Raw genomic sequence first — 18,763 nt, 5'->3', positions numbered from 1 at the left:
ATCCTATCACAAACTAAAATAGTAATTGCAGAAATATGGTACATTGTTGGATATATATATATATATAATTTTGGTTTGTCACAGAGTCCTAAGGTCTGTAGAGTATCTGATATATATATATATACTACATGTATTAAAGGTAATGCTTTGAAGTTTGTTTTAAATTGTAATAGAATCCCTCCTAATTGCAATAAGTGCACATCTATAAACTTCACTTTTGGTTATAGCAGAAAAAGAGAAGCTTAACAAGAATTTCTGGGTCATTCCACATTCTAGCCCTCTACAGGAAGAATGTAAGGCCCGTTTGGGTAGAAATACCAGAGCTGAAAAGATTTACATCCATGTCTTGGAAGTATCATCTAATGTAATATCTACAATCCTGTCCTTTTGCTGATCATTGTTATAGAATATGATTTTTTTCCCCCTTGTGTGTTCTAGAATGATTGCCTGTGGAGTGCAGCACCGCTATGCTGGCAGAGTCCAGGATCTTTTACTGAAATTCAAGATTTCTCTAGCTATCATTTTACTTCACGTGTTTCTGGCTACCTCGGACATAGGTAAGATATCTTTTTCCTTACTCATCCAACATTGATAGAGTGTGTGTGTGTGTGTGTGTGTGTGTGTGTGAGAGAGTGAGTATATAATCATTATTAATTTTATGGGTGGGATTTTTTTCACATATGCTCATGATTGGCCAAATTCCACTCCCATAGAAATCTATGGTAATATTCCCATATTCCATATTATTCCATAGCATCAATGGGAACAGTTAGGTCAAATCTGAGCATTTTTGAATATCCTACATCTACATTCTTTCTTTATTGTTAATAAGGACATCAGGTATAAGTAATTTCTAATTAGCTATGGGTGAGAAAAATAAAATACAATTTATTTAATAGTAATATACCATAAAGGTGGTGTAACAGCTTCTGTGCCACTCTTTGGCTATTGGGCATAGCGCAGAGAAAGGAGGTGAGGAACAAAATCATGTATCAGAATGTGGCAATTTTATGTTGCTTCTGGTAATAATAATAAACTATTTTATGTATATTCTTCACAGAGTTATTTTGTTTCTAATAAAAATAAGGGAAGCAGCATTGTTTTGTGCATGTGGTGCAATAGACATGGGAGACCAGTGATTTGGGTTTTATTCCTAGCTCTGTCACTAACTGACTGTATGACCTTGGACTAGTGATTTCACACCTCTGTGCCTCAGTTTCCTTTTATAATGATGCTTGTGTTTCTTTGTAAAGCATTTTGACATCTAAGGATGAAAAGTGATATATATTTGAGGTAAAGGTTAAATGTTTCATACATCATGTATTTTATAACACCTTATGCTTAATTTTAGAAACTGATTCCTATGCTGTGTCATGTATTTACACTTCAGGAAGTAAGAGTTTTTAGAAATTTAAACACATTTAGCAAATGCAGCATATGGTCTGACAGCATTGACTATAAAAAGCGACAAAGAGTCCTGTGGCACCTTATAGACTAACAGAAGTATTGGACCATAAGCTTTTGTGGGTGAATACACGCATCCGACGAAGTGGGTATTCACCCATGAAAGCTCATCCTCCAATACGTCTGTTAGTCTATAAGGTGCCACAGGACTCTTTGTCGCTTTTTACAGATCCAGACTAACACGGCTGCCCCTCTAATACTTAGCATTGACTATAGTGGGTTATATAACAGGGGGTGGAATTTGGTACAATGATATGATGGACTAGTTCTGAACATACTGAAATTCTCCAGATGGCTCTTACTCACGCACTCAGGCAGAGGTGCCTTGAACCATTATCTTTATAAAAGACATAATATTTCTAGAGCTTTGGAGGAGCAGGTGGAGGTGTCTCCCTTCCCACACCTACACAGCAGCTGTAGCCAGTGCTCCCTCCAGTGCACCTAACTTGGCAAATGGGGTGATCAATGTCCCTAGCTTCACACCACCCGGAAATATTTCCATTTTGGCTGCCAGCACTGCCAGCAGCACTAGCCGTTCTTCCCTACCTCATTTCATCCTTAATATAAGGTGCCAAATTATGCCTTTTCCCTGTCTGTATACACTAGGAGAGAAGGTTGAGAAGGACTTCTTGCACTGTCTCTGACTTCTAGAATACCCACACCAGGTGGCATAATTTATCCCCAGATATACAAATAGATCTGGGGGCAAAAAGGAGGGACAAAAGTAACTTTAAGCAAACAAATTTTATTTTCAATCTTCCCAGTCATTCAAGAAAAATGTATGTGAACCATTTTTAAAAAGTACCTTGATTGCCTTTTTAAACTCCAGTGAAGAAAAATTACAAGATGCAGAAGGTATATCATAAGGGTTGGGAGGGACCTTAGGAGGTCATCTAGTCTAAACCCCTGCTCAAAGCAGGACGAATCCCCAACTAAATCCCCAAATGGCCCCCTCAAGGATTGAACTCACAACCCTAGGTTTAGCAGGCCAATGCTCAATGACTTCATTAGTTATAATGGCTCTTGTAAGTCAGATGTGTTAACAATTGACAAGCACTTGTAGGTAAATTAATGACTTCTCTTGCTACTTCCATGCCAGATCCCGGCAACATATACACACTTGATCAACTTTACTCATGAGAGTAGTCAGTTCTATTGCAGCCTTACTAATGTAAATAACTCAGGTGCTTAAATATTTACAGGATCTGCTCCTGTGTTTGTTGTTTCTAATTACTTACTAATAGATATTTGCATTTGCTTATATATGTCAGTTATTATGCACTTGATTATCTGTGCGGAAACACAAAGAGTATACATGTATTTAATATGTAACACAATTTTTCACTTAACTAGTAAGTCATTTAAAATAATATTTTCCTTTGAAAATATCTGCATGTTTCCAATAGTTTTATTGGTTCTTGGTACAGCACATTTAATTGCTAATTCCTGGTTTGGGAAAATACTGAGAATCCAAGCTCCTGTGTCAGTTAGAGATGATGAATATATTGAGAGCTAGTGCTTCACACTCATGAAAGATGTCAAGTGCAGTATTATTACAGAAGAAGCCATTGAAAAGTCATTTTTTACCAACCATTATTATTACACAGATTTTAAGTATAGGGAAAAACTGGTAATCTCAGATATCACTATTTAACAGGGACAATTCAATTACCTTTCTGCTTATTCATTAAGATAAATTATCAAAGCACAGTAAGGGATTTTTGTGCAAAAGTCATTATAAAAGAATTTATTTAAAAGTTACCTTTTCTTTATTTAGCTCAGGATGGTTTCCTCGGAAAATAAAGAACTGTTTTTAAGACTGTATGTGAATATACTTGGTCTCTGTCACCAGGAATTCATGTGCTTGCTCTGAAAGAATTCACAGTCTGTGTGTAACTTAAGCTAGCAATTTCTAGTAATCCCTGGACTGCTTTTATATATAATATAAAAAGACCTGGTAGTACTATTTCTGCAAAAAGCTATGAACTTTGACTTATGGGAGATCATGACAAATTGACAGTTTGGATGTTTGGCACCCAAATAAACTTAAAGGAGAAACTTAATGTGGACGCTTGGTACCAAGTGAGCATAGAGTAGAGAACAGAATACAAGGAGATGAAACTATTTATAAATGGAACAGAAAAAAGAAGCCAAGAACTGGTTAAAAAAAAAGACCTTATTGCAAATGGCCAGATTTCACTTGGCTGTTCACAATCATCAGCCACATCTTCAGCTATGGGTATGGTTGATGAGCTGTACGTGTTCAGAATGTGGAATGAAGCAGATAAAATATCTGGCTGCAAAGATGGTAATATTAGAGACTGGAGAAAGAAAAATTGGGTCTATAATCATACATTAGAAGAGAGCAACACTTTGCCATGTGGAAAGTACCATATGTCACAATTAAAAACAATATTTTTGCCTAATGCTGGTGTGACCACAGATACATAACCTCTGTATTTTTGATATTGGTTTTAATTTCCTGAATTCTTTTCTCCATAAAATTCTCCAATTATTAGTTTTCAGTTAAAAATTTAAAAAGGCAGTGTCAAGGTTTGTAGGCCTTACTGTTTATCCAATTTGTATAATGTCAAATGTAAAATTATGTCCTCAGTCCTGCAAACAGCTTCACTTTAGCAGACCTTTATACCCACACAGCATCCCAATGACTTCAGTGGGGTTCTAAATGGTGCAGGGTCTGCCTGAAAAAAGTTCAGGATTCGGGCCTATGTTAATTTAATGTTAACTGTGGATTTAAACACATGCAGGACTGGAAATGAAGGATAGGATGCTAATAGTAACATTAACAGGTCCATGCTTTGCACACAAAGTGTGTCAGATCCTCAGCTAGTGTGACTTGCCCTATTGACAAGTTATACCACCTGACAATCTGGCCTGTATTTTTAATTGCTAGTTACCAGGCACCATATTTTCTTCTCAGTTCTGTCTATCTAGGTTTATATACTATGCTCATCACTGTGGTATCTGAACATATTACAGAAGTATTATATATCAGGTAGTATGATCTTTCTTTACCTCTCTCCTTACCCTGTTATGGGTGGAAAACTATGTCAAAAGGTGAGTCTGCATTTGATCCTGAGGCTTTATGAGGATTTGACTTCAGCAGAGTTGCACAATGTATCAGTAAGAAGGAATTAACCCAGCAAGCACATTGTAGAACAGTTAATATTACGTATTAGAACTTTATCTTTTTCATTTTCTATATATAAAATACATAAAAACTTAGTCTTAGATTTTATCAGTCTCGGTGTCCTCTCCAGCTTCAGCTAATAGGAGGGGAGAAAGTAAGTGAGATGCAAGTTATAGCCTAGAAATGATGTCACTCTTCATGTTTGCAATGTTACTGTAGCTACATGGGCCCCGGGATATTAGAGAGACAAGGTGGGTGAGGTCATATCTTTTACTGGACCAACTTCTGTTAGTGAAAGAGACATGCTTTCAGTCTTACACAGAGCTCTTCTCCTGGTCTGGGAAAGGTACTCTGAGACCTGAAGCAGAGCTCTGTGTAAGCTCAAAAGCTCATCTCTTTCACCAACAGAGGTTGGTCCAAACAAAGATATTACTTCACTCCACCTTATCGCTCTTCATGTCTTCCAAAGATCCTACCCACTTCCTCCAGCAAAGAGGGAGATATGAAAGTCTGATGTTTCTAATATTAAAAATACCAAGTATGAAAAAAAGTTGTTTGGAGACGAGTGGGGGAGGGGTGGGGTGGGAGAGAAATGTAATGATTCTAAAAATGTCTAATCTAGTTTGCTATTCAGTTTTAGGGAAGATTTTTAATGATGGTTGCTATATGTGTTTCAATAAGGCATTTTTGAAGTCTTTCTCATGCCACTTGTCTCATCAGCAGCTTGAGAGCAGCAATCCTTTTTCCTGTTGGGCCAGGAAGGCAGCCACAATTCAGCAAAGATATCATTCCTCTTGAAGGATTTCAGAATATGTCAGATTTGGAAACTTTTGGTTCAGCCACTTTTGAATTATTAATAAGCAAAATAAGTCTTAAATTTCCCTCTAATCTAAAGTGTATATGTTTCACTATCCCTTATTTGAAAAGTGGCTGGCTGGATTTTCTTCCAATTTTCAAAAAGTTCACTTTTGAGATGAAGGCCAAGAATAAAAAGCTTCAGTCCAAAAAGACAGCTATGGGCATGTGAAAACTATTATGATAGTCATCATAAAGTTATATTAGAAGTAAGAGTGTAACCTCAACTATTCTGATGAGAAAGTTCTATGTGAAGAGACGTTTGAATCTGTTAATCTTCATAATGTACCTTTTAAAAGAAAAACTACTTGGTTGCTTAAACAAATAATATGCAACATTACACTGTTGGCTCATATTCAATCTGTGATCCATTATATCCCCCAGATGCTTTTCAAAAGTACTACACCTAGCCAGTTATTCCCCATTTTGTAGTTGTACATTTGATTTTTTGTTCCTAAGTGTAATACTTTGCGCTGGCCTTTACTGAATTTCATCTTGTTGATTTCAGACCAATTCTCCAATTTTTCAAGGTCATTTTGAATTCTAATCCTGTCCTCCAAAGTCCTTTCAACCCCTACCAGCTTGGTATCTGCAAATTTTATAAGCAGACACTCTACCCCGTTTTCCAAGTCATTAGTGAAAATATCAAATAGTACTTTTCACCAGAACAAACCCCTGTGGAACCCCACTAGATACACCCTCCTAGTATGACAACGAACCATTGATAACTACTCTTTGAGTATGTCTTTTCAACCAATTGTTCACCCACTTCACCATAATTTAATCTAGACCACATTTCTCTAGTTTGCTTATGAGAATGTCATGTGGGACTCTGCCAGAAGCCTTACTAAAGATAAATAATGTCTGTAGCTTCGGCCCTATCCACTAGTAATATTGAAAATATAACACAGTGTTCAACTTGTGTAATTTGGAGGGGTATGTGTGTAGGGTTACTATTGGTGGGAGGAATGGAGGTGAAGACCTTATAGAAGGTCTCCGTCCCTGGGATATTTTTAGAAAATACCTGCCATTTGGTGTAACCGGTACATTTCAAAGACAAAATATTTGTTTTTCAGAAGTATGTTTGAGGTCCATTACTAAATCATTTCTGGCAGGGAAGGTCTAGCAGTATCCAGAGAGGTTTCCATTGTCAGAGGCAGGAAAATCATCCTAACTTTCAATTTTGGTGGCAGAATTTTAACATGGTGCTCCCAGGATCTCCCCAAAACTCCTTTTAGCCCATCATTGTAACAGTTATTTGCAAAATTATAACTACTCCCTTGAAATATATGTAAATATACATGAGAATAGTGCACGAGAATAGCTGTCCATTGTAATATAGTTGTAAAAATACACACAAACTATGATAAAAGAACATTATTAATGTTGCAAAGTCAAGCATTCAGAAGTTAGGAAATGCAACCTTAACATGCCCATCCCCCATGTGCATGCTTTCTGATACAGTCTTTAATTATATGATCACATACCATTTTCATTCAGTGCACAAGATTGACCTGCTCTGGGGATGAATCAGAGTTGCGTCATAAAGAAAGATGTTGCCTATAGGACCCCTGCCTAATTTTTTGTAATAAGGCAGGGGATTACAGGAAGTGCAAGGATGGTTTCATGGGTAAGGAAGTTCAAAAATAGTTTCTTGGGGGCCTCAAATTGAGTTCCCAAAATTAGTGGACATTTCTTACCTTATTCTCTCTGTGCCTCAGTTCACCATCTGCAAAATTGAGATAATACCACCTCGTCAACTCACAGGGGCTGTTCCATCATTTGGCATCATATTGACACCCACATGACTTGCCAGCAGGCTTGGAACCTTTAGATCCACTGCACAGCCCTCTGCCACTTCAGCTAACACCTCTAGCATCTAGTTGTCCCCCAGCCCATGTTATCCAGTCCCATATCTCCAGTCTCCAGTCCCAATGGCTCCCAGTTTCCACTCCGTGCTCCTCCTGTAATCTCAGAGCCCCCCCCAACCCCTTGTCCCATTCTCTTTGTCCAGCCAGTCACAGTTATTCCCCTGCACCCCAGTTTCCCATCAGATTGGTGTCATTCCCCCTTCTCCATCTCCCTGCCCCACTGGTTCTCATTCCCAGTCTCCTGCCCAGTCAATCCCAGTCTCTCCCATCCCAAATCCCAGTCCTAGTTTCCCTTTGCCCCCACTAGCCACCTGTCTCAGTCTTTCCCATCCCCAAGCTTCTTGTCCCAATCTATCCTTTCCTCCAGTCTGTCTCTTGTCCCCTCTGTATTCGAATGAGGCAGTTTTCTCTTCCATGCTGCCTGGGCTCAGGAGCAGGGGCATTGAGAGCACTGGAGAGACAGGCTCCCTGCTTTCAGTTCCAGTGCTTGGACCCTGGCCCACAGCAGCATTTGCAGAGAAAGTCCGGCTCATCCCCAGGCTTAAATATCTGCAGGATTAGGGTTCAAGGGAATTTCCATAGCCTCCAAGATCATGACCAGGATGTCAGGAAGTACTTCCGTCTGCTGGTCTAGTATTGCTTTGCAACAAACTACTTTTAAGTCTGAGGTATAAATGTGACTCTTGCCTTTGATTAATCACACAGACTCCTGGATCATCAGTTTGTTGCAGACAATCAAAATGGTAGAACATATACACTTTGCACAGGTGTCAATAACTCCACAAGGAGAATCAAGGCCATAAAGTCTGTGCCACTACTTTTCAGTTTACATTTTTCAGGTTTCTGCTAGCAGTTTTCTTATTTCTGAAAAGTGACAACTAGCGTGACATGTGCCTTATAAAGAAGCAGTGCCACAGATTGAAAACTCAGATCCATCCTTTCATAATCCCATTTGGGTACTTTAAATAATCTGTAATCAGTGTCCCAGATAGGCTTCTAACATGGACTAGACTAGTGACATCACAACTATAGTGCATGCAGGGGAAGGCACAAATTGTTATAAAGCTATCTGTGACTTCACTGAATATAAAGAGGGGGAAAATAGTGAGTTTAAAATTACATACATGTGGAAAGTCTATATTAGTTTTCCTATATGAGACATTTAGCACAACTCTACAGTTAGGTTTTTTAAGGGGTATTTACAGGTCACCTCTAATGATTTAACAATCAGAAGAAATTTACTGTTTAAACATTAAGCCATTAGGTTACATGTACTAATTGTAAATATTAGAATTGTTATTGTAGTGTATATTTTTATTTATGTAAGGACCACAGAGAACATGGGTTGGCTTTTATAAATCTAAAAAAAAATAATTAAATACTTTTTATACCAGAAGGAGGAAAGTAAATATGGCTTTACAGTCTCTGGCTCACTCATAGAACCAGTGTCATAAAAAGATGTTATTTTTCACTACCACTAGGAGCCTAAAAATTGTTGATTTTAATTGCATTCTTTTACATTAACACAATTCACAGTTTATATCTAGGCACCTTGCTTCCTCTAGACTTTCCTGTCCAGTCCTTAAGACTGTATCCTGGTGTCCTCTTCTCTGTGCAGCCCTCTCCCTCTTCTTTACTTCAGCGCTATGATTGTAGTAATCGCTCTAGAGAAGGAGGAGATGTAAGGGGCATGAAACAAGCAAGACAGAGAGTCTTTTCCAGATTGGGACTGAAAAAAGAAGTTAGTTCGTCATTCCTATTACTATTTTTTCTTGAATTTAGAAATTTAAAAACCTATAGAAACGTTTGTGTTTCAGCCAGATAACTAAACATGGGGAAAATTCTGTGACTTTAGTGTCCCTGTTTGCTTACTCACATAGCTTGTGCTTTGTATCCATTAGAAGAGCTTAAATTTGACCTTTCTCTTTCTCTTCCTGCTTTTCATTGTCCTTTCTTTTTTGTGATATCAAAGTGATCTTTGAAAATCAGCCTGCCAGAAAAAATGAGGTAATCAGCTTCACCACAGCCCCTAGGCTATATCAGAGGTGCACTCAAATGGGGTTTATGTAAATGATAAGTCCCTGCATTTACAGGGAAATCTTGAAAGGTCATGTAATGTCAGAGCAGAGGTAAAGATATTATGCCTACTTTTTCCATGTTTGCCTGGTACAACTCTCAAGGGTGTCTGAATTAGCTGGCCATTTTCACTGCTAATTTGTCACGAGAAATAGGCCCCTGATGAACAAGCACCTTTGCGGTTGTCTCCCATTGATTTTTCCCCAACAGTCAGTGACAAGTGTCACCGTGCCTCAGTAGGTCACAGCTGAGGATGTCCAATTCAGGACAAACTGCTGAGAAATCGGGGCAGACTCACCCCAAACTGGTGGTTATTCTATCATTAGATTATACCAAGCCAGTAACAAAAGTAAACTCACTATGAGCCCTAGTTGTAAAACTAAAACTGCTCTGAAAATATCATATGCACCTGAGGATCCAATCTACATGGAAAGTAAATGGGAATTTATGTGTGTGGAAGAATTTCAGGGTTGGGTTTTTACTCCTCACCATTATTGTTATCTTGTGTGACAGGATGTTTTACTTTGACAGAAATTGTGGTAGTTTATTCATTGTTAGCAGCACTTTGCCTTTTTACCAGAAAAATTGGCTTAAATATGAATCTGAGCATTTAATATGATGTTAAGTGTACCTGTTTTATATCTATATATGGCTGGAGTGACTATTTTAACCATTTAAAATAGTATCTTAATTGGTCTTTCTGTGTTAGAGCTGTTCAGTTTAGTTCATGAACAAAGCTTCTGAGATTCAGTCATGGCAGGAATTTCCACTCAGTGGTAGTGTCATAGTAACATTAAATACAAATACAAAGCCAAAAAACCAAAATGACATTTTATTTCTATTTGAAATAAAAATTTTCATTTTGACAGTTCTTGCTGGAAGATAGAATTATTTTGTTGGAATTGACATTTCTCCACAAAAATAATTCAATTTTGATTAAACTGTATTTTTCAGTGGAAAGATTTTCAGCACAATTTTTTTTATCAGATCTTGTTTTCTAAGACCAATCTATATTTGTGTTCCTAACATAATATACCTGAGAGCCTAAATGACCTTCTAACACTAGGGATCTGCCTTCAGGAATTGGTTCTTGGCCCTACACTGGTTAACATCTTTTCTCAGTCACCTGATACAGTGGTGGATTAGCCACTGGGCTAACGGGGCCCATGCCTAGGGGGCCCGGCCAATTGGGGGCCTCCAGAAAAATGCCCCTCTCCATGCTCTGCCCACCTGGTACTCCTGCTGGGGAGCAGGATCAGGGCGTGGGGGCTTGCTCTGCTCTGCCTGCCCAATGCTTCAGCCAGGAAGCAGCATCGGGGTGTGGAGCTTGACCTGCTCTGCCTGCCTGGTGCTCCAGCCGGGTAGTGGGGTTGGGATGCGGGGCCTTGCCCTGCTTCGCCTACCTGCCCAGCAAGCCCCTGTGCCCTGACCCCGCTCCCTGGCAGGAGCGACAGGGAATGCGGGAGGGACAGCAGGCAGAAGGAGTGGGGAGGGGCCCCCACTTGCTCTGGCCAGGGCCCCCTCAAAACCCTAATCTGTTCCCGACCTGATATCTGAACCTAAAATCATCACTGTTAAAGTTTGCAGATGACACAAAATTGTGAAAGTGGAAAATAATAAAGAGGACAGGTCAGTGATATAGAGCAATCTGGATCTCTTGGTAAGCTGGGTGCAAGCAAACATGCATTTTAATATGGCCAAATGTAAATGTATACATCTAAGAACAATGAATGTAGGCCATCCTTTCAGGATGGGGGAAACTCTATCCTGGGAAGCAGTGATCTGAAAACAACTTGGGGTTCATGGTGGAAAATCAGCAGAACATGAGATCTCAGTGAAACACTGTGGCCAAAAAGTATAACACAATCTTTGGATGCATAAACAGGGGAATCTCGAGTAGAAGTAGGGAGGTTATACTACCTCTGTAATTGGCACTGTTGTAACCACTGCTGGAATACTATGTTCAGTTCTGGTGTACACAATTCAAGATAGATGTTGATAAGTTGGAGAGGGTTCAGAGAACTGCCATGAGAATGATTGAAGGACTGGAAAACAAGCCTTGCAGTGATGAGCTCAATCAATTTAGCTTAACAAAGAGATGGCTAAGGGTGTCTTGGTCACAGACTATAAGTATCTACATGGGGAACAAATATTTGGGCTCTTCAGTCTAGCACAGAAAAGTATAACAAATGGCTTGAAATTGAGGCTAGACAAATTCAGACTGGAAATAAGTCGTACTTTTTTAACAGTGAGGATAATTAGCTTTCCCAAGGTCATAATGGATTCACCATCACTGTCAACTTTAAATCAAGATTAGATTTTTTTTCCCAAAAGGTATGCTCTAGCTGAAACAAAAATTATTTCAGGGAAGTTCTACAGTCTATGTCCCTTCAGGCATTAGAATATATATATCTAAATAATGTACAGTCTTGATCAGCTAGATTTCAGTATTACACAACACCGAACTCACTAACACCATTCTGTGGCATTGGCCAAATATAAATCACAGAAGACTGTGTTCCCTGTTCAGTTGCCAAGGTGTACCTTGGAAAACTTCCATCCAAATCCTGCCCCAGCCTAGTTTGTAAAATATGACACGAACAGAGGATACAGTGATGTGGCTGAAGTAGTCCTGTGTTGTATTATAAGCTGTTCTATTCAAGCTCTATTCAAAATCAGAAAATTTGTGTAGTTCTCTTTTTGGATACAGACTTTTGCAGTGGAAATTTGAAATTTTTCACTTTAGCATGGAGCTAGAAGAAAATTATGACTTGGAAAGTCAAACTTGGAAGGTTAGAGCTATGAAGATGACTTCAGTTTCTTCAATTAAAATGAATAGGAAGCAAAATAAGACAGGACAAAAGCCTTTAGTAGTCAGTATTATTTATTTAGCTAGGTACAGTAACTCCTCACTTGAAGTCGTCCAGGTTAATGCTGTTTCGTTGTTACGTTGCTGATCAATTAGGGAACACGCTCGTTTAAAGTTGTGCAATGCTCCAGTATTACGTTGTTTGGCTGCCTGCTTTCTCCACAGCTGGCAGCCTCCCTACGCCCCCCCCCCCCACTGCGCCTCCCGCTCACCGGCAGACCCTGCAGGTCAGTGCCTTCCCCCTCCTCCTCTCGCCTCCTGCCCATGGCAATCAGCTGGCTTGCAGCATTTAGGAGCCAGAAGGGAGGGGGGAGGAGCGCGGACTTGGCACAGCTCCCCCGCTCCCTCCCCTGCCTCCTGCCCACGGCAATCAACGTTCAGAAGGGAGAGGAGGGAGGGCGGAGGAGCGAAGACGCAGCATGCGAAGTAAAGGGGAAGGAGGTGCGGGGGGAGAAGAGGTGGGTCAAGGATGGAGGCTTGTGGGGAAGGGTTGGAGTGGAAGGGCCGAGGGTTGAGCCCCCTGCCCTGGCACAGTCAGTGCCTGTGCTTGCAAGGACAGCAAGAGGAGCAGCCGGACAATCCATCCTCTTCCACTCTCTGACTCCATCATCTCAACCAAGCTTCATACTCAGCAGCAATGATTGTAGTATTAAATTGTTTCTTTAAAACTGTTTAAAACTTATACCTGTATTAAATTTCTTGTTTAAAATTGTTTAAAATTTATATAATGCCTATTGTCTAGCAAAAAAAAATTCCCTGGAACCTACTCCACCCTCCCTATTTATATTAATTCTTATGGGGAAATTGGATTCGCTTAACATCGTTTCACTTAAAGTTGCATTTTTCAAGAACATAACTACAATGTTAAGTGAGGAGTTACTGTATTAAATGCGTCACCAGTATTAACAAATTTATCCTCCCTGCAACTCAGAGTTGCTCTAAATTATGTTGTTTACCATTTGCTTTAAGGGGGCATTATGGGAACTGGGTGCTGTTGTGATGCAAGGAATCTTATTCCCCAGGAAAACCTTATACAGTGGCAGCATGGAGGGTAGTGGTGTAAAAACTGCTAAGCTTGAGTTATACCTCAGAAAGACTTCTTCCTGTTCTTGCACATGGAGGTAATTCTCCTGGAGTGGGTACTGTGGCTTTAGGGCCTATCTGTGCAGGAGCAGTGTGAAGTGGTACCAGCACAGGCTAGGAGTTACTGCTTTTGTTGTTTAATAAGGAATGTTATTGACCATAACTCCATCTTAACTCAGTTTGTGATATTGAGTCTTCTTAAAAAATCCCCTGGAAATATGCTGTTTTTTCTTTTGTACAGAGGGAGAGACATACCAGTCTGAAGAACGCTCTTTTCTCTTTAGACTACACACAGCTGATGAGAGCCTCATGTAGCAATCTCTGCTTGTTGAAAATACTAAAATCCACCATTGTAAATTCATATTGTGGTGTTCAAGATGACTATATTTTTTTACTCTAGAAAAAGATGTGAGGAGACGATGACATCAGTTATTTATATAAGGATTTTCTCTTTCCCTAGCTCTACAAATTAATAACCTGAGAGGAAAATCCTACCTCCTTGGCACTAGTACAGATTTTGTCATCAAACACTTTGTGTGTCAGCCATGGGGAAATCTTAGACTCTACTTTTTAGCTTTCTTAAAATAAACTTTGGCTACTTCTTTGTCTAGAATTTAGGTCCAACAATGTGGGAGATGATCTGAAAATTTTAGGAGAGTTTGAATAATGCATAGATTTTATTTTATTTTTTTACACAGTCTTAAACTGATATTCACAAATCTGATAATGTAAAAAAGTATTATTTATGTTTATCCAGAAAGATCTGCTTGTTTTATTTCTGTTGAGAAATGGCAAAAACCTGATCAACAAAGAAATGGTTTTGCATCTAGTGATTATGTGGCAAATTAGAATATAAAATACTAACAATGGGCCTAAACTTGCACTTTGACAAATAGAAAACCCCACTCGCGGTAATAATTCCTACCCATACTCCTCACACTGCTGTCGGAGAAGTGGAGGCAGGCTTGTGATCCAGAAGAAAATGCTCTGTCCCCTTGCATGTGGTGCCTCCAGATCTGCAACTGGCTTATCGTTTATTACTTCAGGAATAACTGGCTCTTTATGTATTCTATTGCATTCAGTGATTAATGGGGCTTGACCTGATAAACACTAAAAAATCCACACAGTGGGCTGAATGAGGAGGAGAGGTGAAAGTAGACATTTGTTCATATGGTTTTCTGTTGGTGTGACCTGAGTAGGGGGCCTTAGTCCTAGAGAATATGAATAAGTAGCATTTTGTTTTTATATGAAAGGGATGCTGCTGCTCATCTGTTTGCTCCTCCCACGCATGTCCCCTTCACACAGTTGTTTTCATGGTAGCAAAACTATTGTAGGGGGCAGAAGAGGTGTGAGTTCCATGGGCCCTGTCCTGCAAGATGCTGACCGTTTCAAGATGTGGGATGCTGTAAGGAACTTAGCACAGTCAATGGCCATTAATTTAATTGGAACTGAGGATCTTGGCAAGAGGTACTCAGCACTTAGCAAGATTGGGCGTGTGGTGAGCAAGCCTGTGCAGGAGATGGATTTTACTTTTTGTGCTAGCTTGCATGCACGCTGGAGCATAATTCTCCAGAGAACACAGCAAAGGAGTTGGGCTTAGATTGAAAACTTTTCCATGTGGGTGACAAAAGAGGGCATAACGGAATCAGGGTGGTTGTTAGAGGAGAGCTGAAGAAGATGGTGTTTGAAAATTACTAGCGTAAGTGACAGACTGATGGCTGTATGAGTCCAAGTTAAAGAGTGAGTCATGTTTGTGATATTAGCATATGCACCCCAACAAGGATGTGATGAGGAAGAAAAGTCTCCTCCAAGACTGGCAGACAGTAGTGGACACAGCAGCCCCCGAGACTGGGAGATCTGAATGCACACACAGCCAGAAACAGATGGTGCTGTGAAATGTGTTTAGGAAAATGCCGTCTAAGCACTATAAATAAGGAAGGGAAAGTGCTACTAGACATTTGTATCTTCAACCAATGGATGATAACCCATACTTGGTTCCAAAAGAGAGCGAGTCATTTGTTTACATACATCAGTGGTGGAAACCAAAGCCAAATTGATATAATGTTGGTAAGGAAATCTCAGAGGAATTGAGTTGTGGACTGCAAAGTGATACCTAACGAGATGGTAGCACTGAATACAAACCTCTTATGGCAAAAATTCCAGCAAAGTGTTGGACAAGGAGGGAACTAAGCTCAAAAGAAATGAGATTAAAGTATGGAAGTTAAGGGAAGTCCGTCAGAGAAGTTTGTGCAAGCAGTACAGGATAAATGTCTGGCTGAAAAGAAGTGGAACCACCTCAAAAGAACAGGGATTTTGTAGTGGAAGAGGTTTATGGACAATAAGATCAGGAAAAGGCAGGGAAGGAAAGGAGTAGTGATGGATTAATGACATGCAAGTAGCAATCTGAAAAAAGAAAATGGTATGTAAAGAAAAATAAATGAATACATTGAAAGTAAATGGAAATAAATACAAAGAAGCAAAGTGAGCTGCCATGCAGGCAATGAAGAAGATCAAAGAGAGTGCCCTAGATGATTTGTATGCCAACCTTGTAAACAATCCCCAGATGGCTGGCAAAAAGACGTATAGCATTGCAAAAATAAGATGCAGAGGGAAGGAGGATGGTATTATAACACCATTTGTAAATGATGATCGGGGAGACTGCTAGAAAACACATGAACAAGTGAAGTTGATGTGGAAAAAATACTTTGAGAGTCTCTTAAATGAGGCTAACCTTTTTAGGGCAGAGTTGCCAACATGTGGTACCTGAGCTTGACATAGCAGAGGAGATGAGAAATGCAGCCCAGGAAATGAATAACGGTAAGGCAGTGACAAAGGACCTGGTGAAAGTCTTGGATTAGAGAGGCATAAGATGGATGAGCAGAGTGGTTAAAGCTGCATGGCGAGACAAGAGAATTCTCAAAGGCTGGTGCAGGTCTGTCTGGGTCCCAATACACAAGAAGGAAAGCACCCATGAATGTGGAAATTACCAAGGGATAAAGCTATTGTTACATGAGATGAAGATACTGGGACACATCTTGGATGCTAGGATTAGGGCAATAGTGGAACCCCTCCGTGAACAAGAACAGTTTGGCTTTAGGAAAAAATGAGGAACTACAGATCCTGTGTTTGTAGTTCGGCAAGGGATAGAGAAGCAGCTAGAGTACCAACAGGAGAGCTTCTGGGCTTTTATAAATGTAGGAAACTCACACAATAAAGTAGGATTGGAAATAAAGTAGACAGAAGAATTCTGACACCAGTTCTGAGGAAATATGCAGTGTTGGAGGATTTAATAACTATGGTGAATGCCCTATATAGATTACCTAAAACAGTGATCCAAAAATCTTTTGAAATGACAAGTCCCTTTGAAAGTGGTTGGTTATAAGGCTACTGCTGTTTATCATATTGATGAACTATATAAGCAGGAAGATCCCAATAGGAAAAGATGAGAAGCTGCTATATGCAGATGACACAGCAAGAAGGGCACCTTCAAAGAAGACCTAGCAGAAATAACAAGCCAGTTGTATGACCATCTAAACTGGCATGACATGAAAATGAACATGAATAATACTGAGGACCTGTGGATCATTTGAGGTGCCTCAGAGAAATGAACATAGAGATTAACGAGTAGACTGACCAGTTCAAGCACTTTGGCAACTGGGTCACGGAAGATGATGAGTTTGAACATGAGTGGGGAGTGTGTGGAATAACAGCTCAAGGTTTGTATATGATAAGCATATGCCACTGAGACTAAAAGCCCAACCATATAGAACAATGTTGCACCCTGCAATGCTTATGGTGCAGAAGGATAGATGATAAATAGATCATAGGGTCAACGCCTATGGTTGTTTTGAGATTAGATGTCTTTGCACCATAAGAGGAATTACATGAAGAGACACGTTTCAGAATGAAAGTATTAGGATGGAAGTCAAAATCCATGATGTGGCTGACAAAATCCAGGAAGTGTGACTTCACTGGTTTGGACACAGGCGGAGAATGAATGAAGGGGACCTGGTGAAAACAGCATGGCAGGTGAGGGTGGTAGAAAAAGACCCTGAGGAAAGCCAAGGAAGCAATGGTTGGATTGCATCAAAGAAGATAGAAAGCAGGTGAATTTTAGTGCTGCCTTGGACAGATGAAGATGGTGGATGCTTGCATGGAGGCAACCCCAGTTGATGGGATAAGTAGAAGAAGATAATTGATATAGTATTCCATTCACCTTCACAAGCAGCTGTTTTGTTTAGCATCTCATCATTATTATTTCCACAAAGTTAATTATACATATTACTTAAATAATATTACATCTTAAAGAACCTCCATAAAGACCAATGTGGAGTTAGAAAGAGTTTTATAGATGGCATAATGCCTAATCACAATAATATTTAAAAACCCAAACATTTCCACAGAACAACTCTAGAACACAAAGTTCTAAAACACACTTCTTATGGGATTAAATATTGTAACTTGACTTTGATCCTATCCTCTATAGGACTTAAAACTGATATCTGCTTTTTTGCACTCAGGAACATTGTGGCTGCTTGATTTTAGTGTAAATAAATAGTAGATATTCATACTTCATATTGAATCATAACAATTTGGCTTACAAGGCAATTTTCACTATGCCCCTTTTCTTGCCTCCAACTTGGCCATGGTTGTCTCACTCAGATAGCACTACAGACAAAATTAATCCCTGGTGTAACTTCAGTTAAATCAATGTCTCCACTGAAGTCAGTTTGACTTCCATAGGATTACTGTATTTGTGAGACTGAAGTGATTTGGCCCTTATGTTGGATTTTTTCCTTGAGAAAATCCTTTTATTTATCAATAGGACAGAATATTAGCTAAAACTAGCAAGCAATGTGGGGGGAAACTGCCATAAAACATAGATGGATGCTTTAATATCTCTCAGAATATTTTTCATCTAGATATATTTCATAATTACTGCTTTTAGTTTAGCTCAACATATCATGTCCAGCAAAAATGAACTGAGGTTTCTTTACATTTTGTAATACAAATTGTCTAATTTCCATAGAAAAGAGACTCTTTTTAATAGTATGTGAACCTCAGAGTGATCTCTCTAAATTACTAAGATTTTGTCTCTCTCTCTTCTCTTGGAGCCAGAGAGGTTCTGCTAAAGTCCTTTTAACAGTTAGGTATTGCCCTCTACTGGTGAATACTCCCAGTTAACACAGTTGAATGGAAGACCAAGAAAGATGGTTATATTTTTATCTGAATAGATTCAGCTTCCCCTAACAAACTGTGTTAATTTTTTTTCTCTACAGCAAATGATGTAACTTCCAGATCATCAGCTGCAAAATCTTCAGAAACCATATCTGGTAAGAAAATCACTAACTGTAACACTCTGATTTATTGCAAATTCATGGCAGATAAGTGTCT

The 18,763-nt window shown here is 39.4% G+C and overlaps 1 protein-coding gene across 1 annotated transcript in view; it reads left to right on the top strand.

The window, feature by feature from the left end:
- Window positions 1-439: 439 nt before the first annotated feature.
- ADGRG2 (adhesion G protein-coupled receptor G2) overlaps window positions 440-18,763 on the top strand; it is an 82,609-nt gene continuing 64,285 nt past the window's right edge. The window contains exons 1-2 of the mRNA XM_039520352.1: window positions 440-557; window positions 18,649-18,702. Of these exons, the coding sequence (XP_039376286.1) occupies window positions 440-557; window positions 18,649-18,702 (172 nt within the window). The remainder of the gene's footprint in view (window positions 558-18,648; window positions 18,703-18,763) is intronic.

Source organism: Mauremys reevesii, linkage group 1, assembly GCF_016161935.1.
Source record: "Mauremys reevesii isolate NIE-2019 linkage group 1, ASM1616193v1, whole genome shotgun sequence".
NCBI lineage: Eukaryota > Metazoa > Chordata > Testudines > Geoemydidae > Mauremys > Mauremys reevesii.
The sequence above is the reverse complement of the archived record's forward strand: the minus strand, read 5'-3'. Positions and strand labels throughout refer to the sequence as shown.